Below are 23,824 nucleotides of genomic sequence, written 5' to 3' on the forward strand. Positions count from 1 at the left end.
TACCACCAATGACGAAAAATAGTGACTGATATGGGTTACTGACTAAATCAATCACCATTTCATTTTTTCTTGTAGTGAATTATCATATACTATTCCTAAATATCATTATATATATATATATATATATATATATATATATATATATATATATATATAATTTTAACCACTTCAAACAGAATTTAAAGTGAAACAATTACATTATGATATATTATTCTACATGATGAAAATAAAAACAATAAATAAAAATATTAAAAAACTAACAAATGTGTGTTTTAGAAATAATTTGAGAGACTATCGAAAAAAATCACACAAAGGAAATCAAATGTATAACTAAGGTATGATAAGACGAAAAATATCTCAGAGAACTAAGAAAACTTTTCAAATATCAACATATATACTTAATGGTTAAAAAATAACGAAAATTACTTTAATGAAACAAAAGAGTTCTTCAAATTAAACAAAAATTAATAATAATAATAATAATAATAATAAGTAAAGAATTTTTTTTATATTACCTTAAATTGAGAGTATAAACATTCTCATGTGAAAGGAAAATTTATAATAAATAAAAATATTAAAAAATAATATAAATATTCAAATGTAAGGCATAATTTTTTTTATTAAGATACATTATTTTAACATAATTACATAAAGGTTATGATAAGATAAAAAATATATTGGAGATGAGAATGAGTTTAATGACAAATGAAATAATTAAAAGAAATAAAAAATAGAATATATATATATATATATATATATATATATATATATATATATGGGTTACTTGATTAATTGTGAATATTTTGATAATTTAAACGAGAATGAAGATATGGCGGGGACGGGTATATGTACATCCCCATACCCATCCCCATACCCAACTGAAAAAGTCGGGGATTCCCCATACCCATACCCAGTCAATGCGGGGATTTCCCGTCAAAACGGGGACGGGTTCGGGCAATACCCACGGAGACGGATTTATTTGCCATCTCTAAACACAACAGAAAAGTCCAAATAAACGTAACAAAAATCTAAATTCCTATTTTACTCCTTTGCAAACCGATACATTGTATTCATACTCATATTTACCTTTTTAGTATTTTAAACATTAATTAAGCATTTTTTTTAAATTGAAAAAACTATAATTAATAAAATATGATATTATTAAATATCTAATATTAAAATGATAAATATTTTATTATTTTAATATTAAAATAGTAAATTTTATAATTATATATTAAAAAGGAATATTAAATGATAATCGAATGGAATCAAATAATTATAAAAAAAATATCAAATATCATATAATTAAGTTATGAAACTAACAACTAAAAAAAATAATAGCAAGAGTCTCATTATATCTCAAATAAAAATAATAGTAAAGCAATAAAATAGTAATAAAGCAAAACAGCTGGAAGCTTGTTGAGAAAAAAAATCTCTTGAAACATATGGATCCAATAACATGAGGAAAACCCATAGTTTTAAAGTTAGAGAACCTTGGATTTTAAATGCGTAAAAATATATTCTCTCACAATTTTTTAATATATTTTCATGCCACTTTCAACACAATGTTATACTTTTTATTTCTTAATCGCTGTCCCCAATAAAAGTCCTTAAATAGTAAAATTAGTGATTATAAAAAATATGCGTATGAAATAAAAATCTAAAAAAATATACAATTAAAAAATATTATATTTTTAGTTAATTGTCTAAGTTTCAGTGTCGTTACGTAAAGTGTTATTTCGATGAACTAAATTATTTAAATTATAAATAATAGAATGTATTAAATTTTATGATTTACAATAGAGTTTGGCTAATAATAAATAATATATTATAAGAATATTTTTAACACAACTAAAAATAATATGTTAGGGAACATATAATAATCTATTTAAGTATGATATACATTGTTTCAATCTAGTATTGACTTAATGAGTTATTGATCTTTGATTTTGAAACTTAGAAATTTTTATTTGGAACACACATTATCTCTTAAATATAGTAGTTCATGAATAAAATAATATTATTAATAATAGATTTCATTAAATTTTAAATAATGAATAAATATAAATATTTTTAATTAAATTTTTATTTAAAGAATTTGTGTTTTAAGTGTTCAACAATATTTTTTCATTTCAATATTCTATGTTTAACTTTTGTTATTAATGAGATGGCGTGATAGATTCTTTTCGTTTTCGCTAATAATTGCTAATAATTACTTTTTCTTATCGATTAACACGTTTTCTTCATTCTCAAGACTTCCTCCACTTTACGAGTTTGTTAAGTTGGAAACAGAAAAATAAAAAATCACAGTGAAATACTTAAACAAATAAAAAAAATTAAACAATAGAGTAAAATTAATATAATCTTAGTGTTATATGAAAATTTCTAGTCCATTTTAAAAAGTTTAATAAAAACTTTCAAATTGCATTAATTTTTGAAAACTCAAATCAGTTAAAAAAATTAAAAAATCAACTTAATATTTTTTTGGTTAAATATATTTTTGTCTCTTAAGTTTCAGTAAAATTTGGAATTAGTCTCTCTTAGAAACTTTTGACGAATTTAGTTATACGTCTTTATAAATGTATGAATTTAGTCATCAGATTTTGTTAAGTTTATCTAACGTTTCAAAACGCACTTCATGATACTATTTGAATTGTTTACATCGTTTGACTCATTTTCGCTTAAATGTTAACTCAAATATTTTCATAAAACACGTTCCAAACTTCAAATAAGTTTAATAAAATTTGAGTAAAAAGACTAAATTCACGTATTTCTAAGGATGAATAATTAAATTAGTCAAAAGTTTTGATGAGAAACTAAATTCAGTGAAACTTAAGGGACCAATAACATATTTAACATGTTTTTTTTAACAAAATCAAAATCAAATGAATAATTATGGATTAATTTAATATAAAATCTTAAATTTGTAAGATTTTTAAATTTTAATCAAAACTTAATAATATTTAAGTAAGTATAATATAAAAAATTATTATAAAAATAAAAGAATATTGCTAAAGATCTCAATATTTAACTTAATAATTCTTCCTAGTAACCCACAAGAGTTGGTTGGAGTGATGCACATCGATCATTGTGTGAAAACAATGGAAAGTATCACGAAATATTTGTAAATAGAACAAATAATGTATGGTATGTATTCACTTCAAACAATGACATGGATAACTATTATTGTATTTAGAGTATCCATATATCATTTTACTTACACTCTGAAGCAGAAGATATTTGGATCGAGTTCCTCCTTGATTATTCCCTGAGAAGGGAAATTTGGAAGGCGAGTAGCAATGCATTTAGCCACCTCAAAGTTTGATTCGTTCCACCAAATACTATGAACACCAAAGTTGCAGTTTCCTTCACTGGTTAGTGCCTCAACTTTCTCTGTCTTCAATCTCCAGCTCCCATTTATCAAATTAAAGCTATAAAGGGGAAAGAAGCGTTGGCCATACACAGCTAAAAATTCTATGGCATTCAGAATGTACTCAAAATCCTCTTCACTCATGTAGTAAGGAAAACTAACTCTTGTCCACCCTGGTTTTACTCCAATGTAACCCTGTCAAAGTAACAAACAGTTTTGCTTTTCAGAACTTGCTTTGCCACTTCAATTTTCAAAACAGCTAAATGTGTTTTACATCATCAACTTTCACACTGAGTTTTAGTCAGTTCATATTCTATGCTTAGTATTATTGTGTTATCTACTATACCTTCAAAATATACTGATGAAAACAGTTCAGAAAAACTCAGTAGAAAAATTCAAATTTAGTTGTAGTGTCGATATTGTATAGTTGGAAACACAATATTTAAAGATATTGTGGATAATTTTTCACCTTTTCAACTGCTGATCTAATGGCAAGTGACTGAGACCTGTTGATGTGGAGCAATTGGTGGCCATAAGGTCCAGCACAAGCACACCCTCCACGAGCTTGGATTCCGAAGAGGTCATTGAGCAATGTTGCAACAAAAGGGCCATGAAGTGGTTTCCCTCTTTGGTTCCCTGTTTCTGCCCACAGATCAAGTTCACCTTCATTTTTCTGGTTACCATCACTCCATTCACCTGCTGAGGAACAATAGGTGGTGGAGTAGATCAGAAACGACAATATAGCTTGTCTCTTGGCCTTCAAGTTTCCTAGGACCTCAATGTTGGGGTTTGAACCAAGCCTCTTTAGTGCCTTGTTGATGTACATTTGCTCACTTTTTTCAATCTCTTCACAGCTTATGTATTCTTTCACCCAAAATGCCAATGCTGCTCTCACTGTCTGGATTATTGGAGGCGTGCCCCCACTTTCCCTTTCCTCTATGCTCTCCAGGTATAATGTTTCCTGCATTGATAACGTGATGATGATGATGATGATGGATGAAGTTTAAATGAACACAAGGTGAATATTGAAAGATCAATGTCTACATATTTTGAAGTATATTATTAGTTCTCTGTGGTTTTTGTTGGTGTTATTCTTCTAGCAGATCTTCAATGCAATATCTTATTATAGCTATTAGGGTTGCAATATACAATGAGAGAATAATACAATCCAAATTCCAAACATGAGAATGGAGATTTACCTGTTCGTTGAAGCCATTGACATAAGTCACGGTTCCACCTCCACAAGTTGACGGTGGAGAAGATCCTAGAAGATAAAGGGCCTTGTTCATGAGGAGAACCCCAGGAGAGTCAGGACCACCAAGAAACTTGTGTGGACTCAAGAACACTGCATCATACCCATCACTTTCCCCAGATCTCATGTCAATCTCCACGTATGGACCACTAAACAAACAACCAAAAACATTATCAAGTTTCCAAATTTTCCAACACACACACTCATGTACAACCAGAAATCATTGGATGTTTTACTCAAGTGTTCGATTCTCATTGATCTTCACTTAACATGTAGTTGAGTTTTAAACTTCACTAAATCTGTCACATGAAAATTGTACAGTACTATAAACATGTGGTGGTTTCAAACTATATGTAATAATTCTCCATTCTCACAATTCTATATATACAAGTACCTTGCTGCAAAATCAAAGCATGCAAAGGCTTTGTACTGATGAAGAAGCTGAGCAACTGCACGTGTATCTAGGTAGATTCCCGTGACATTGCTACAAGCTGAAAAAGATCCCAACATGGGCCTGTTGGTATCTTTGTAGGCCTCAATTTGTATCCTTAGAGCATCCATGTCAAGCAATCCTTGGTCGTCAAGATCAATCTCTACCACCTCAGCCAAACTTTGCCTCCAAGAAAGAAGGTTTGAATGGTGCTCATGCGGTCCCACAAAAACCACCCATCTTTCTTCTGTGTTCACACTCTTCAAAACCCTTTCCCTCATAACAGATGGCACAGTGATCCCCATCACTTCTTGCAGCCTCTTGATAGCTGCAGTTGTTCCCGAGCCACATAATATAAGTGCATCATCTTCCCCACCACCTAAACATTTCTTAATGTACTCACTTGCTTCGTGTACCATTTTTGTTGTCCTGCTTCCAACGTAGCTGTCGCATGTGTGCGTGTTACCTATGTGCACAAAAAGATAACAGATTAAAAGACATGTTTCCACATTCAAAATTCCAGTGTCTTCTATACTATTTACTCTTATAACAATCAGAGCTTATATATATATGAATGAGGGTGGTTTGATGGAATGATGTGAGTATCATACCATAGAAAGGAAGAACGTGATTGATAATGAAATTCTCGTTATAGTGAAGGCTGCGGCCAGAAGCAGTGTGGTCAGCATAGAGAACTTTTCTTTTTCCAAATGGGGAATCAAACTCTGCATGGTAACCAATGATTTGGGACCGCAACCAACGCAGTTTTTCCACCACTGATTCATTACACGGCAGACCCATCTCCACGAGCTTCTTGAAGGACTCAGAGTGGTTGCAAAAGTCATGAGATTTGTCCGATGTGGTTGTTTTGGATAACACAACATCGCTGTCGGTTTTTTCCTGGCCATGGCTTTGATCCAAGCATGGTTGGACTAACACAGGTTTCTCTGCCAACAAGGGGTGCTCCTCCCGCATTAGGTAGAAGAACTGAAAAGAATAGCGAATGATGTTGTTGATGTAACTCAGCATATAAGAAAAGGTGGCATAGAAGGATTCGAGAGAAGGCAAAAGAGTTTTGGACTTATATTTTGGTAAGAGATGGAGTTTCAGTGGGATTATATTATGGGCTGCACAAACCTGGTGGTGTTCGTTTTTATTGTGGATGCGTAAAATTCAGGTGCGAAACATAGTATTTGAACTTTAAGAATTATTTTAATAGAATGTATGGTTCCTTTCTTTTTGTTCCTGTTGGCTATGGGTGCATGGTAATGCTATATTTATTACCTTTTTTTGAACCAAGTAATAACCTTAATGATACGTTACCTTGTCTTATAATTTTGGGGAAAACGGTGATTCTTAGAGGTATAAAAGATTATTTTACTTTCTTGAATATTTTAAAATATGGATTGGATAAATTTTAGTTTGGGTTATAATAAATCAAATAGAAATCATTATTTTTTTATTCATTAAAAAAATGTTCATTCTTTAATATAAATGCATTCAATTTCAATAACTATTTTTTTTATTGATGGGTATATCCAATTCATTCATGAAAATACAACATTCGATTTTATATGTGGCAAATAAATATATATCTAATTATAAATACAAATAAAATTAGTTAAGTTGGTTAATTTAAAATAATAATAATAATATCATACATTGGAAATTCTTTTCAGAGATACATGTAAAGTTAAATGGTTTGAATCGCATTTATATTTAATGAGCCATAGTATTAGTGAGTCAATAAATACATCAACTTTAATGAAAAATTGGTAATTGCATTTAAGAGTAGTTATATATTTCTTATCTTTGGGAAAAAAAATATTTTTGTTTCCTTCATATAATACAAGACTCGAAATTGTATATTTTGGTAACTGTTATTTTATTCTTTTAAAATAATTTTTGAAAATTTAAATATTAAATTGTGAAAAAAAAATATAAATTAACTTTAATCCAATAAATATTAATTAAAGTATCCATTGAATCAAAAACTTAATATCTATAAAAGTAAATTAATAGATTTGATCTAATTCAATTTTTTTTTAATTAATAGATGAGTTGTTTTGCTATCCTTCAACTTTAGCTAATATATATTTGATAAAATTCAAAACTAATTAATCAGTCATTAACTGTTTATAAAAAAAGTAAATTAATAGATTTGTCAACTCAATTTTTTTTTTCAATGACTGGATGGATTGTTTGCTACCCTAGACTTTTAGCTTGTATGTTTGTTGAAACTTTGATATATTTTTATATTTTTGAGAACATTATTAATTTAGAAGGTAATTAATAAATTGAAGCTATTTAACGTCATCTTATATTTCTTATATAAATTTATTTTTAATTTTTTTTTTTCAAAAAAGTAATTCTTATTTCACGGGACAACAGATATTTATCAAGTTTATGTTCAAAAAAAATTATATAAAATAAATAAAATATCTGTCGTGACGATTGTCCCCACAATCATCCATTTGCTTCCAACCTCTTGGGGAACCTATTTTTCCATGACGATATTCAGATAAATATTTTACAAAAGGCATCAGTATTTTGATAGCAGATTTTTTTATACATTTATTTAGTAATTTTTTTATTACTCTTCGAATTTTTATTATAAATACAAAATTTAATTTTTATATTAAAAATAGTTTATTTTTTAAAAATTGTCAATCTGTAGTAAAATAATGTCAAATATCTTTTTTCCTGAAATGCTTTAAAGAAAAAAAATCTTATAAATTAAAATCAATTTACATACAATTAAACATAATAATTAAGAAAATTTATATGAAAGAATTTATATAAACTAAATTATAAATTAAGTATAATTATAAACAGCTCAGTTTTTTTCTTTCTTTGTTTATTTATAAAGAAGTTTAAGCATAATTCGTTTACTTTTTTAATTGTTGAAAATGTTTATGAAAATTTATAATAAATAAGAATCAATAAATAAGAAAGAAAGAACAATATCATTGCAAGTTGGAGTATTAATTTAACCATGCCAAATAAATTACATGTTGTTTTTATGAAAGCAGAAGGGATTTTAATCAGTGAAAACTGATAATGGACTTCACACGTTGAAAATCTATCTAACTATAATTAATATCGAATGGCTTCTATTAATAATAGAAAAATAATTTTTTAACTACTAAATTTTGACAACTTTTTTTTTATAATATAAGGTGTCATATCCTAAGTGATTTTTCATTTTTTCATTTTTTTCATTCTCAATATTCCAAAACCTATCTTCATTATGAGTGATTATAGCCATGTATTAGTATCCAAATGATACACACTTTCCTTAAAACATCATTAAAACAAGTAGTGAAATATACATTAACGAATGCTAATTGATGTTTAGCAAATAATTAAAGTCTAAAATAGAGAACATTGGGATCTACATCTTCATGGAGTATGGCCTGAGAAGGGAACCTGGGGAGAAGAGTTGCAATATATTTTGCCATATCTAAGTATGATTTCCTTAACACACTAACTTGTTTGGTTCCAACGTTATATCCAACACCTGCTTTCACTGCTTTCAAATCATCTGCTTCATCAAGAGTTTTTCGAAAGTTGCAGTTATTTTGGTTGATCAGAGCCTGAAGTTGCTCTTTCTTCATTCTCCAACTGCCGTTTCTCAAATTGAAGCTGTACAAGGGAAGGAAGCGTTGGCCATAGTTTGCTACAAACTCTATCGCTGTTAAAATGAACTCAAATTCCTCCTCCTCCATGTAATACGGAAAACTAACTCTACTCCACCCAGGTTTTACTCCAACATAACCCTGTTCAAGTAATAAGCAATTTCAGTTTAAACATTGTTTACCCATTTGGTTCTTACAGTAATATGAATTTGGATTACTATAAGTGAGAGAATGTACCTGTTGAATTGCTGATCTAATAGCAAGAGATTGAGCTTTGTTGATACCGAGCAATTGGTGGCCATAAGGTCCAGCACAAGCACACCCTCCACGAGCTTGAATGCCAAATAGGTCACTTAGCAGTGTTGCAACAAAAGGGCCATGAAGAAGCTTACCTCTTTCGCTCTCTGTCTCTTTCCAAAAATTAACTTCTTCTCTTTGTTTTTCCTGTTTCTCTTGTAGCCATTTAATTCCCCAACCAGGTGACAAAGAGGTTTTGTTGGTTGTAGAATAAATGATAAATGACAATATGGCTTGTCTTTTGGTGCTCAAGTTTCCGAGAACCTCAATGTTTGGGTTTGACATTAGTCTCTTAAGTGCTTTCTTAATGTAAAGTTGTTCACGTTTCTCAATCTCTTTGTAGCTTATGTACTCTTTCACCCAAAACGCCAATGCTGCTCTCACTGTCTGGATTATAGGAGGGGTGCCCCCATTTTCTCTTTCCTCTATGTTCTCCAAGTACACTGTATCCTGCAATATATTATCAACACCCACATAAACTTTCAAACCATAATTAAGAAGCTTATTTTTCTTTCCATTTCAATTCATATGAATCAATAAAAAATCCTATCTCTAGAAAACGACAACAGGGATTGATTTATATAAACACGTTTTTATACACGAAATTGTGATACAGGAAATGAAATGATAAACAACCTGCGAAGACTTTTTGTTTTTCTTCTCCAATCAGGTTACGTGGGAAGACTAAATTTATGATTTGACTTTAAATGTTTTGTTTATGATTTGACTTTAAATATTTTGTTTATAATTTGAATACGTATATTATTACCTTTTCGTTGAAGCCGTTGACGTAATCCACAGTTCCACCTCCACAAGTTGATGGCGGCGAAGATCTTAATCGGTAGAGAGCATCGTTCATGAGCAGAATCCCAGGAGAGTCAGGACCACCGAGAAACTTGTGTGGACTCAGGAACACTGCGTCATACCCATCACTCTCCCCACACCTCATCTTTATTTCCACGTATGGACCACTATAAACAAACACATACATAGAATAATTTTTCATCAAATTCTAATGACTCGTGCTACCTACTGAGTTCATTAACATTGAAACACCATCAAAGGATGTCTATGATTCTAGCTTACCTCGCTGCAAAATCAAAGCATGCGAAGGCTTTGTATTGGTGAAGAAGGTGAGCGATTGCTCGTGTATCTGAGTGAATTCCCGTGACATTGCTACAAGCTGAGAAAGATCCTAACATGGGTCGATTGGTGTCTTTGTAGAACTCAAGTTTTAGCTTAAGAGCATCCATGTTTATCAAGCCTTGGTGATCAAGACCAATTTCTACCACCTCAGCCAAACTTTGCCTCCAAGAAAGGAGGTTGGAATGGTGTTCGTGAGGTCCAACGAAAACCACCCATCTTTCTTCTGTGCTGAGGCTCTTCAAAACCCTTTCCCTTAAGATTGAGGGTACTGTGATTCCCATAACTTCTTGCAGCCTCTTCATGGCTGCGGTGGAGCCAGAGCCACAGAAGATGAGTGCATCGTCTTTTCCGCCACCTAAGCATCTTTTAATGTACTTTCTTGCTTCCTCTACCATCTTTGTTGTCCTGCTTCCCACGTAACTGTCGCACGTGTGAGTGTTACCTGTGTACGCAGAAAATAAAAAGCACGAGTTTGAATGCATGTTCTTATAGTTCAAAATTCATCTATGATTGGCTAAGAAGAGAAGAACCAATTTTGTTTCAGATTTGGATTATGTGCAAGTCAAAAGAAACTAAACCCCTTCCTCTTTGAACAATCATGGTGGTTATATGTTCACACTAGTTTGAGAAACATAATCCACCTGATTTTTCAAGGGACAATTATTGAAAAAATATATATATAAACTACAGAGACATTTTTCTTATGATAATTCTTATAGGACCGTGTCACGTAAACGTTTTATATCTCTTACTTCAAAAAAAAAAAGTGAGTTTTTTTAACTTTAGTTTTTTTTTTCTTTTGCTTATAATTTAAGTTCTTGTTGTTTTCTCCTTAATGCATGGATATAAATAAATGTCGAAAGAGGAACGATTATTAGGGTTTTTTTTTCTCTTCTGTTGCTTTCACATCATGTTCCTTTTCTATAATTGGTGTTTAAAATCCGCTGATTATATCACTATTGTGAAAAACATAAATACCCCGAAGGATACATATATATTATATATATTGTGAGAGTACATCCTCGTCATCAAAAATTTCAACGTGAGAATATTGTTTCTTTATTATTTACACGTTATTTATAAATTTCAATGGAGACCACTATTAAATTAATATTAATGCACAAATTTATTAAATTATGTGATGACACAATAAATTTGACCTTGAAGTTGTGTATATTAAATCAACTTGATCAATTTCAATTATGATTGGCATTTCTTATCCTCCCTCCTTTACAAGTTATGTAAAAACTATTAGTTATACTACTATATCATAGTGTTATCGCGGCCAAACTCTAATATGTTAACATATTGTGTATGTATATTAATATTAATATTTATATTTATAGTTTAATATATACATTGTAATTTGAAAAAATTTATCACGAATACTTTGAACCAATACTACTTTTATACTTTTTGAAATGAACATTTAGCTTAATATATAAAAATAATCCAATTGTAAATAAAACTCGATAGTAATAATTCACCGAATACATGTACTTAATGAACCCTTCAATTTTTAGGTTGAGTTTATTACATCAAATGTTATTTTTAAAAGAGAAAACTCAAGCTACATTAGTTTTTTCAGAAGAAGAAAAATCAACATATGTTTTTAGAAGTAAATTAATTTATGCACCCGATTTCAAGAAGTTATAAAAATTATATTTACTTTATTTTGTAAACAAAATTATGAAAAAAAAATCATCTACACATTATATGTTTTTCTCTTTTTGCAAGTTGTACACAAAATTATGAAAAAAATTTAGATTTAACTATTTTTAGGTTCCTACAATTTAAGAAGAGTCAGATTTTATAATAGTAATTTTTCAAAGTAAAAAAAAAAAAAAAAACATCTTAACCCCTCAAACGAATTATCAAAAATACTAAATAATTTTATATTAGAAAAAATTTAGAAACTAAACTGATTTTAAAATTTTGAAACGGAAATTGGATTTGGGAAGAAACAAAAACGTGAGGGAGTTGAGATTTGATTTGAAAAAGATTGATGGATAAAGTAAAGATGAAGAAAGCGAACGCAGGTACCGTAGAAAGGAAGAAGATGATCGGCGATGAAGTTTTCGTTGTAGCGAAGACTACGAGCGGAAGCGGTGTGATCAGCATACACAACGATTCGTCTTCCAAACGGAGAATCAAACTCTGCACTATTACCAATGATCTGAGATCTTAACCATCGCAATTTTTCTTCAACGCATTCGTTACACGGCACTCCCATCTCCACCACCTTCTGAAAGGACGATTCCGATTCCGATTCTGACTCTGAGTGCTTGCCCCATTCATGATGAAACCTAGTTTCTTCTCTGCTTGAATCACTTACCTGAGCATCTTTGCGTTTCTCTGATTTAGCAATGCGACGTGGTTTACGTAAACAACTATATGTAAGAATCATCTCCAGATGCATTTCCTGTGGCCAGTATCCAATCCACATCTAATCTATGCCTTTCTCTTTCACTTTTCTTCACTTCATCTCCAACCACTTTCAACATGCATGACTTCTTCTAATTCTGCAATAACAAAAGAGGTACATACATAATAAGTATGATGTATATATGGGTATGTATGTGGGTCAGGATCGAATTTCTTTATTGACCTGCATGATTAATTATTTTCTTATGTTATTGTAAGAAAATAATTAATAAATGATAAACGGTCTGCGGCCGCCACTATTACAGGTTCTCAATGGATTTGCTAGTATTGTTATCTTTTTCCGTAGTTCTAAATATTCCAAGTATATATTTACTGTTTTTTTTTTTTATGTTTTTTACTATACTTGTTAATAGCATTTTATCTTTTTGAAGACATTCAATATTATTTAAAATAGGAAGAGGACTCTTGAGAGGTTTATTCTCCTACAATTTATGAAGAAAGTATGAAACGAAAAGTAACTTACTATCTTAAAAATATGTAATATTTATGATCAGAAAAGTTGAAATTAAAATAAATTATAATTATTCATGTATAAATTCTTAAATAGCGGGATAGAATAACCGTGCATGGCTTTGAAATTTACACAGCAATGGATTTTTGAATTTTAATTACTGACAATTTGTTGGTAAATTATAATTTTAATGAATCTGATAATAAAATTTATTAATAAATTAAAAAATTTAATATTGATGAAATTTTTTTGTCTATAAATTTTACCAACAAAATGAACGTTAAAGTTTTAGTTTTGAACTTTGATCGTTTTATAGTTAAATCATTTGATAAATCTGTCGGAAAGGATTTTTTTTCGGTAGGTAAATTTATTGGTAATTAATTTTTTTAAAATTTTTCAATAAATTTGTTCGTAAAATAAGTATCAAATTTTCTGTTAAATCCAACAAAATAGGTTTATAAATTGAATATATATGAGTGAGTAAAATAAGAAGGAGGAGGAAGAAGATGGGGAGAAGAAGAGGAAATAAAAGAAGAAAAAAAAATAAGAAAAAGGAAAAGGAAAAATAAAAAAGAGAAGGAAGAAGATAAACTAAAGAATAATATTTACTACCCAAATATCTCACTAATTACTAATTAATATTTATGATAATTAGTCGTATATTTTTTTATGATTATCGATTGATATTTTAATTCATCAATAAAATTTATCAAAAAATATTTAAAATTTAAATTTTTTTTTTTTTAATTTGAAATGAAAACCAATTTTGATTTTATATCCAAATTCAAGAGTTAAAAATATATTTAAAATAATAATAATAATAATGTAAGTTTTGTCGTAACATCAAATAAAGATAAATACATTATTTAGAGAATCTCAATGATATGAACTCCATATGATTAGTTGAATCTCTTTATCAAGTTAAAAGTTGACGTGTCCCCAATTAATGGGTAACACTTAAACCTGAAAATTGAAGGCTATTTGTCACAACAGCTACCAAGTCGGCAACTACTTTTCAATTAATTAACAATTCAATATCTCTCTTTCTCTCTATTTTTTTATTATCAAAAATATATATTGCATTAAATAGGTATTAAATAGGTGCAAGTAGTACCAAACACAAACTGGTCAATCACGTTAAGGCCATAACATTGCTTAAAATTATGAAGTATATATTAACAGGTCAGAATTTTGTTGGATAATTCATGATCTTTTCATGAAATTCAATAAATTCCATGTTTTTTTTTTTCATGTTTGACGTTGTGCTTGTCTCTGACAATTGAAATAGGCACTATATATAGGATTTTTTAAATGGTTAAGTGCTTTTCGGACGTTAAATCTCATACTTTTTTAACAATTTCAAAACTTGTATGTATTAATGGCACAATAGAAAAACGGGCATGCATATCTTTGCGGAAGTTCCACTTCTTACGCTGTTGTTATCAACATGGACATAACAGATTGGGTCCATACCTCAGAGAAAAAAAAATAATGAATGTGCACTTAATACAAAGTAGTTGGTTAATTAATTATACTCACTCATAATGTCATATTCATGACACGTATCATTTATTGTATGGATTTTTTATGATTTGATTATTTAAGATATTAAAAATGATTTGAAAGTGAAAAAAAAAAAGATATTTAAAGCAATTTTAACTTCAATTATAGTGGAATCTTTTGGTTATAAAACTGATTTGAAAAATTACCAACTCTTTATATTGATTGACTCTACATTTTTTTAAATAATCTGAATAGTTAGAAATAGCTTAAGTTGAAATTTTTGTTAGGGTTAAATATGTCTTAATTTTCATTAAATTTTGAAATTAGTTCATTTCAAAACTTTAAACCAATTTAGTTCTTCGTCTTTCGAAATATGTGAATTTAATCCTTTTAATCAATTTTAGTTAAATTTATTTGACATTTCAAGCGTGTTTTATAATAGTATCTGACTTAATATTAAAGCAAAAATATGTCAAACAATATAAACAATTCAAATCTAAATATATACAGAACATCAAATAAACCTACCAAAATTTGAGTAAATAACTAAAGTCACATATTTTAAAAGATGGAGGACTAAATTGGTCTAAAATTTTAAAATAAATTAATTCTAAAATTTATTAAAAATTAAGGGACTAAAAATATATTTAAACTTTTTTTTTTATTGTGTGTTGAACTTGAGGCTTTGTGGTGAAGACAATGTTTTTTGACTAGGTTATTGATTCTCTTTTTGGCACGAGTCAACTTTGAATGTTTGCAATGAGTCACATTCTGATACTAAAAATGGCTGTGGTTGTCTTTCATTACGCTACCAATGTTACCTTATATGTGGTTAGAAAAGTGTCACAAAATACAGTTTAAAGAGAAGATATATGTTGTATTCCCTAAGCAATAATTGAGAAAAGGAATTGAAGTCAATATCATTAATTCAACATGCAATGAATCATGTTGTGGGTACTGGTTAAGCATTTCTTTTTATTGTAAAATAATTTACTATAATCTTTAACATTATTTTCTGATACAACTAATTTATTACTATGATCATGATCGTGTGTATTTGGCTAAAGTAATTTGAGATTATATTTAGAAGAAAAGTTCAAAAAAAAAAAATTATAAGTCATGGTTTATCCAAATAAATTAAACTTAAAATTGTTTTTTTAATATAATATACAAGTGTGTCTAAATGAGATTTGTTAAACATATTATATTATTTACTATTAGACTGTCCACGTATATTATTTTCACACTGTTCAATTTTCGACATAAGAGATATCTATTAAAAACATATTAAAATCACATCAATAAAAAACTAAAAGATAAATAATAAATATATAAGATATATATGTTAAAAAACATATCATCTAAAAATTAAGTTCACAAGTCGACAAAAGAGGATATCAACTAAAAATTAAGTCCACAAAATTAAGTCGAGAAAGAGGATATGGAAAGTGGTATTCAAAGTTGGAGGAAAAACATTAAGGAAAAGAAGAGAGGGTGAGGAAGAAATGAAGAAGAGTAAGAAAGAAAAAAGTCAAATCATAATAATTACCAATAAATTTTACTGATAAATATTCGATTCTCGATAATTATCGATAAATTTTACTATTCATCGTAAATAAAATTTGTTACTGACATTTAACCAATAAATTTTTAACTGTCAATATTTCGATTATCGAATAATTTTTACTATTAATAACAGGGTATGTCAGTTTTCTTATCTACTTATATTTCTGTTTCTGGAAACTAGTGAATATATATATATATATATATATATATATATATATATATATATATATATATATATATATATATATATATAGGTATAGATAATTTAAGAAAATAATTAAATTTAAAAAATAATCAAATCGAAAAACTGTTAAATTTAAAAACGTTTGGTAAGTTATTATTTTAATTTAAATAAATAATTATTTCTCAAAAAGATAGAACTGAAAAATAAAATGTGAAAACCAAAATAGTGAATTTTCTTATAAAGGTATAGATAAACATAATATTATAGAACTAAAAATGTCAAAAATAAAAAGCCATAAAAACGTTTAAAAATATTTGTTTTCTTTATTTTTGATGTGCTGAAAAAAGTTATTATAATAAACACACAATTAAAACAGTACGGATAAAACCCTTAGTTTATTTAATTTCACCAACTCACGTGTATTATTTTCTTTTCTTGGGACGAGTAGTCCGCACAAGTTAAAGAATCAATGAACTTGATATAACTTAGATTGATTTTTTTTTGTTAAGTATCAAACATGATTAATTAAGTATTTTTGTTATCAATCTATTAATATCATATATTTATGAATATAAATCTAATTTTGTTTTATAATACACTTTGATGGATAATTTTTATAATATATTTTTATTTATTTGAATAAATAGTAAGTTATGAATTTTACATATTTTTATTATATTGGAGTTGTGTAAAATCATATTTTTCAAAAATACTCAAATATAGAAATAAAACAATTATAAAATACTTTCATGATTTTTATTTTCTATTCTTTGTTTTTGTTTTATTCGAAAACCATATAGACATGGATTAAGAGTTTAGATTATTGTTGGTTTCTAACCTTGACTTTTGGCTCTTGATGTATGGTAGAGGACCAACAAAGTCTTATGAAAAAAAGTCAGCATAAATACAACCATAAAACAACTCATTTATTTTTTCTCAACTTGTGCTATTTACGCTAGCCCCGCCCAAAGATATCATTGCTTTATAAGTAACTAACAAAACATGTGTGCTACGCGATATTCCTAGTTTATCACAAAAACATGGACCAAACCATCAATATTAGTGTTACATGCCACGACTCCCACATAGAATATTGCAAAACTTTGTTGTCGTCCCACTTCAAGCCGAAAAGTTAAGCAATTCGGTAATCATCGAAACGCAAGACAAACCCAACGTAAACGCGTTTCCGAACATTACTCTGCTTCTTGACCTTTTTGCCTCGATTATCGTTACAACTTTAACAGCATGTAATGGAAAACAGAGAAGATATAAAGAAGTTACAAACTTCGAAACAAAGAATACTTTTATATTTACTTTGAGTATTATTTCAAAAACTATATAACTAATGCCAACAATTTATAAAAAAAAAAAGTATATTTCTTTATGGTATGAAGAAGAAAAGAATACTAAATGAACTTTACTATTTTCACACTTATTCAGAATAATAGTAAATTTCATTTAGGTGTTTTCCTTTACGGAATTATCTTCATTCATATTTGTTGATAGTCATAAAGATAAGAGTTCTTGGTATGGAAACATTAAAAAGGATGGAGGTTGTTGAAATTTGGTTTTATTACATAACTCGTTAAGTAGAGTTATAGGTTTAAGTTGATCTTTACATTATTCTGAATTTAGTATTAACAAATTAGGTAAAACTCTAACCTCGCATTCACACATGGTGGGAAGAATAATTTAGTAGGGACACACCAACCGCAATCAGTGCAAACAGAATTAGTCTTTAGATCATTAAACTAAAGAAAATCTCAGGTAAGAACAGAGGGAAAATAAGTAAAACTCTAAGATAAGGTAGTAAAATTTGCACCTTCATTCTGTCCACTTATAAATATACCTATGATAATTCCTTACTTGCTGGGTTATTCTTTTTTCTACCATAATGATTTCCAAGATGTTCTTTTTTCTCCTCTTGCTAGCACACCTTCAACCAGAAGCATTGGTGAAAGGAGACGTGACTTTGATAAGGAAAACCTGCAAGAACACCAACTACTTCGATCTATGCTTCTCCTCCTTGAGATCCGATCCAAGTAGCAGCGACGCAGACCCAAAGGGCTTGGCTATGATCATGGTTGGGATTGGAATGGCCAATGCTACTTCCACTTCTCTCTATTTGTCCTCTCAGACTCAGTTGCTTGGCACTGCCAACGATTCCACCAAAAGGGTGGTGAAGGAGTGTGCAGAGAAGTACAGCTATGCCACCAATGCCCTCCAAGCTTGTGCACAGGATCTGGCTAATGGGGCATATGACTATGCTTCCATGCACATCGCTGCAGCTTCTGATTACCCCAATGTTTGTCACAACATGTTCAAACGTTACCAAGGTTTGGTTTATCCTCCTGAGTTGGCTCGTAGAGAGGATGGTTTGAAGCGTATATGCGATGTTGCTCTGGGGATTGTTCAGAATCTTGATTGCTAGGTTGGCATGTGAGCCACTTATTGTTACCTGGTGTTTGTTTATTTCTTTCAGTAGAAGTTGTTCTATGTAATTTATTGGACTATTTTGTATTTAGGGGTCCATTTTTAACTCGAATTTGTAAAAACGTTTCTCAATTTCTTTTTTTGAGAAACAGGGTAAGTCGTCGGGATGAAGGACGACATTCAAGGTGAAGTCGTCCTCCTTCCAGCCAGTTTCATATTTAAAAAAAAAAAAACAAAGTCGTTAGGGACGAGTTCGGTTTCTAGTCATGTCCACAGTGAAGTCGTCTTCATGGTTGACGACTTCATTTTTAGGTTTTTTTTTTGAACAATAAGTGGTAAAAAAAATAATAAATTGGAATAAAAATAAAAATAAACATTAATATATTTTAACATTGATTAAAAATTAAAATACAATAATTAAATTAGTAGAAATTAATAAGACAATCATCTATGTCCTCCAATTCCACATGTTGGTCGTCTTCTAGGTTTGTTGGGTTGTCTTGGTGGTTGTTGTTGTTGTGGTTGATCATCATCATCATGATCATCATCTTCATCTTGATGACTTTGGGGATTTTGCGGATGGTGAACTGTTATGTGTGGCGATTAGGAAGGCATTGGCGGAGGATAAAATGACATTGATGATGAAGATCCTGCATAATGGGTAGATGGTGGTGTCATGGTTGTGGTGCCAAACATATGTGATGGACCAGCACCATAACTTGACTTATGCGGGAAGAAACCATATGAGGAAGGGATGTTTTGGAATGAGGTGTTTGATGGGTTGCTAAATTGAGGATGCGAATGTCCAAACATTTGACCCTGACCCATAGGCGACTGTCCCAAAAATTGGTAGGGATAATGTATAAAATCTGGAGAAGACTCAACATGACCAGTGTAGGGTTGTGAAGCAGGCTGGGAAGGTTCTTGTGACATATCATACTGTAAAATAAATAGCAGGGTTATTGCCATGAATTAGTATGCATGATAAACAGATGTACAACATTGTAGTAAAACTAACCTCATCGCCAGAAGATTTTGTCGATGGAGATATATAGCGGATTGTGTGGTTTGTGTACCACTGCATGTACAATGTTTGATCACGCAAATGGTCGTTTCCACTGAATGGTGTACATTGAATGATCTGATTTTGTCGATCATTCCAAATTGCAATCCACTGGTGATGATGTGCTACCCAATCTCTATCATTTCTCCCCCTCAAGTCATCCTTGTGAACCTGATTCAGGTTAACCGGGTCAGGCGGAATGTTTTGTCTTAAACCAAATTGACGCATGACCCTATCCGCCTTATGGATTTCTACTGTCGCGAAGCAAATTATAGGGATTGTTGCTCTGGACACTGGAGGGATGTCAACCACAATCAATCGACTAACTTCATTTTGAATGTAAGGCCTCCACAAGAACTAAAAAAAAATATTATAGACATTAATTTCAAATGTTAAAAAACAAACATCTTTTAATTACCTTAACTATTACCTGTCTTGTACGTATTTGATCAAATCTCAACTGAAATTCACTAACTGAAATTGAAACTGGATTTGTCCGATGCGTTAGGTTCATCCACCTAAAAACAAGTGTGCCCATTTCAAGTTAGTTAAATTACAAGAAAAAAAATAATTTAAAAGTTAGCTTTTACCTTCTTCAAACGGGGAAACCATCCTCATCAGCCACCTCATCATCACTTAAAGGCTGAAGTTGTGGAGTTATAGAAGTAATCCTCTCCCAAGCCCAACATTGTAACAAAATCATGCATCCACCAATATTTTCTTGGCTTAGGTGAATACCATGATTTAGGCCACGATATAGACAGGCCAAAACTGCAGACCCCCAACTATAATTCCTGACTACATTCAAGTCAGCTAGCTTAAGTAGATACATGACATGTACCCTAACTACAGGCGTGTCTGGCATTAAAATGCTTCCAATCAATGTTAGAATGTAAGCTCTCGCATATTGAGCAATAACATTATTGTTTCCATTTTGTGGAAGCTGTTGGACAGTATTATTTAACCAAAATACTCTAATTGAGTTCCCTCTTACCACCGTCGGTGGTGGAATGACCCTTAGATGTTCATGGAAGGTGGAGAATATGTCTTCAACCGTAGTGGGACCAATGACCACATCTTTGTCTATCGGTAGGCCAAGGAGAACGGCTACATCCTTTAGTGTCACAATGGTCTCTCCATAGGGAAAATGAAATCTGTGAGTTTTTTATCTCCGCCTTTCTAATAAGGAAGTGATGAGGAAGTGGTTCACATCCATGTCTGGAGACTGGAATATACAAGGCGTTTTCGAATCCAGCCTATTGAATTAAATTTATCACACGTGGATCAATTATGTCTTAGTTGTTTAATATCCAAACTCCAGCTCTTCTCGGTCTAAGAACTTTTTCCCTCCCTTCCCATAAGTCGTGAGTGATATGTTTGTGCTGAAGTCGGAGTAGTGACATATCCCAAGGTTGGTGTCCATTTTGTGCCATGCTAAACGTGACAAGAAATCAGATTTCAAAGAGAAAATAAATTAACAAAAAAGTTAGAACATAAGTCAGGAAATTAATTGCAAAAAAAATTAAATGTTAAATAATGGTAACTAAAATACGTAAACCTCGAAAGTAGAAGCAACAAAATAAGTGTTGAAGTCTTGAATCCTCTCCCAATGCGCAAGTGGAAACTATTTTCTGCCAATTCAAGCACAACACAGCAAACCAAAGTGATGAATTTGAACCAATGCTAGCATTTTATTGACGTGAATCTTCATCAATGTTGGTATCCAGCTGTCCTCATTCAATTATTTTTCAATGCATTGATTTTTTCGTTGAATGTGGTTGTAAGGACAATCAAATAAAGCTTCAAAAGATGCCAAAGGTGACACCAATTTAGACCATTGCATGCAAATTTTATATTGTGCATGGCATAGGGAGTAGGATGAATCTCTGAATTCCACTATTTACCCTGAATCACGTGGTGGAGTGCAGGCTCTCACAGTAAAAGCAAATAAATGCGTGCGCATGATAGTGTTAGTGATTTGGGGAAGGCGAAGTCGCCATCAATGTGGACGACATCCAATTGAAAGTCGTCATCAATGCGGACGACAACCAATTGATGTCGCTAGGCCACCTGACGACCAAAGTCGTCCTGACATGCACCAGTTTCAGTTAATTGAAGTCACTTGCATTAAATATGACTTCATTGAAATTTTTATGACAAAGTCGTTGATATTAATAGCAGTTTCTGTGCAGTAATAAATGTGTTAACTTTGAATGCGATTGTTACTGGGCACGAATTAGGGTTTTTGGGCATAATTAATTATTCAATGCACACCTATTTTGAATCTCATATTTATTTATATTGCGTTCATTAACACCTATTTTACTAACCTGCGAGTTTCATTCAATATTTTCTTACCTTAATATTATTATTCATATGTTCACCAAATTTGCACACAATGGTCGATCAATCAATTCAATGTCCTGATATTTTGTCTGATTTTAGTGAAGATGAGATGGTTACCAACCAATACGCAATCCCTACAACGGATCACGGTGGCTCATCAAGTCACACCTCATTTGAAGCTTCAACTCCAATGAGTAAAAATTCACTATGTATCGACATGTCTTTTGACACAAACGAGACCATAGTGTCATATATCAAGCAATACCATATCGATAATGGTTATAGATTTGTGGTTGTTGAGAGCAAATCTAATAAATTTATATGTCAATGTGTCGACTACAAAAAAAGTTGTCTGTGGCGTTTACGGGCTGCTTATAGCAATCGGAGTTTCAATTGGGAAATTAGAAAGATTGACAGATCACGCACGTGTTTGTCAACCATGCAACCTGCAGATCATGTCAATCTTGATTCCAACCAAATTGGTTCTATTGTGATGATACCCGCAACCTCACTTACGTTTTAAAAATACTATATCTTAGAACTCTACAAAATTCTAGTTTCTTCATCTCTTTAACAAGTTTGAGGTGAGCTGAGTATAAAATTTGAATCTTTTGTCGATTATGAGTCAAAGTGGTTTCAATTCTCTCAATTAACGGATTATACAAGTTGAGTCATTTATGGTGAACTTATCGCAACTCACTTACATTCTAAAAATACTATATTTTTTAGCTAAAAGAAACCATAATATATATGTCTCTTTCACGCCTCTGAAGAACCCAAAGCAATATTCAGTCTTTGATTCACTGTCGCCATCACCACCTCTTTCACGACCGATGATTGTTTGATCTTCTCTCTATTAGATCTGGCCACATCTAATTTGGTACTACGCACTCCTTTGTTCTTCTCTACTGCTCTTTCACCACTCCTTTGTCCGTCTTCCTAGATTGTTTCTATGCATTTTTAAATAATAATATTAAAAATAATAATAGTAATATTATATAATAATAATAATAAATAATATATATATATATATATATATATAATAACATTGTTATATAATAATAATGAGATTATTATTATTATTATTATTACAAATAGTAACAATAATATATAAGAATAATAAAAATAATATTACTAATAATATTGTATTTATCAATAATATTAATTATAATAATATCTAATAATAATAATATACAGTAAAAATAACAATATAATAATATTATTAATAATATACTATATATATATATATATATATATATATTATAAAACCAATAATCATATATAATAACAATAGTAATGTTATATAATAATAATAGATTGAAATGGTCCAAATATTTACTTACTATATAATTTTACTTAAATTAACACTTAGGAGAATATATTAAAATAGTTGAAGGAAAACACGGTACTTTAAATATTAAATACTAAATAGTTAAAAAAATAGTTGTTGGTTTCCATAATTTTTTAAAAAAACTGTAAAGTTTGAAATAATAGTTTTTAATCATTATAGAATATGTGATGAAATTTGTTTATGACATATGAAAATATTTTTTTTATTTTTCATGTTTCTAATACTTTAAATCTTTATATATTTAACATTAATAATTTTCTTACCGGATTAAAATTAAAATATTTTTATTTTATATAGATTAGAAATGTATGTAATTTTTCTTGAGAACGAGTTAAATGTTAAATGTTTT

General features: G+C 30.1%; 2 protein-coding genes and 1 pseudogene across 2 annotated transcripts; 1 reads left to right on the forward strand and 2 right to left on the reverse strand.

Annotated features, from left to right (window-relative positions):
- Positions 1-3,109: 3,109 nt before the first annotated feature.
- LOC114179573 (uncharacterized) lies at positions 3,110-6,116 on the reverse strand. Its single transcript, XM_028065963.2, has 5 exons — positions 5,664-6,116; positions 5,017-5,518; positions 4,570-4,771; positions 3,840-4,331; positions 3,110-3,565 (listed from the first exon to the last, which is right to left on the reverse strand). Exons 1-5 carry the CDS (start codon positions 6,079-6,081, stop codon positions 3,218-3,220), a joined length of 1,962 nt encoding a protein of 653 aa, XP_027921764.1. The 5' UTR covers positions 6,082-6,116; the 3' UTR covers positions 3,110-3,217.
- Positions 6,117-8,282: 2,166 nt separating this feature from the next.
- LOC114177266 (uncharacterized) lies at positions 8,283-12,645 on the reverse strand. The gene is made up of 5 exons (XM_028062539.2): positions 12,177-12,645; positions 10,074-10,575; positions 9,757-9,958; positions 8,928-9,437; positions 8,283-8,831 (listed from the first exon to the last, which is right to left on the reverse strand). Exons 1-5 carry the CDS (start codon positions 12,577-12,579, stop codon positions 8,418-8,420), a joined length of 2,031 nt encoding a protein of 676 aa, XP_027918340.2. The 5' UTR covers positions 12,580-12,645; the 3' UTR covers positions 8,283-8,417.
- A 5,471-nt stretch (positions 12,646-18,116) lies between these two features.
- Positions 18,117-18,978, forward strand: LOC114177364 (cell wall / vacuolar inhibitor of fructosidase 2 pseudogene; annotated as a pseudogene).
- Positions 18,979-23,824: the final 4,846 nt, after the last annotated feature.

Source organism: Vigna unguiculata, chromosome 3, assembly GCF_037176805.1.
Source record: "Vigna unguiculata cultivar grain cowpea cultivar isolate G323 ecotype 2 chromosome 3, ASM3717680v1, whole genome shotgun sequence".
NCBI classification, from domain to species: Eukaryota; Viridiplantae; Streptophyta; class Magnoliopsida; order Fabales; family Fabaceae; genus Vigna; species Vigna unguiculata.

Excerpts from the sequence above, each read along its gene's own strand:
- LOC114179573 (XM_028065963.2), bottom strand. The coding sequence starts at position 6,081 with ATGCTGAGTTACATCAACAACATCATTCGCTATTCTTTTCAGTTCTTC. Across the intron at positions 5,519-5,663 it reads TCACGTTCTTCCTTTCTATG|GTAACACGCACACATGCGAC; the intron begins GTATGATACTCA and ends TTGTGCACATAG. Across the intron at positions 4,332-4,569 it reads TCAATGGCTTCAACGAACAG|GAAACATTATACCTGGAGAG; the intron begins GTAAATCTCCAT and ends TTATCAATGCAG.
- LOC114177266 (XM_028062539.2), bottom strand. The coding sequence starts at position 12,579 with ATGTGGATTGGATACTGGCCACAGGAAATGCATCTGGAGATGATTCTT. Across the intron at positions 9,959-10,073 it reads TGCTTTGATTTTGCAGCGAG|TGGTCCATACGTGGAAATAA; the intron begins GTAAGCTAGAAT and ends GTTTGTTTATAG. Across the intron at positions 9,438-9,756 it reads TCAACGGCTTCAACGAAAAG|GATACAGTGTACTTGGAGAA; the intron begins GTAATAATATAC and ends AATATATTGCAG.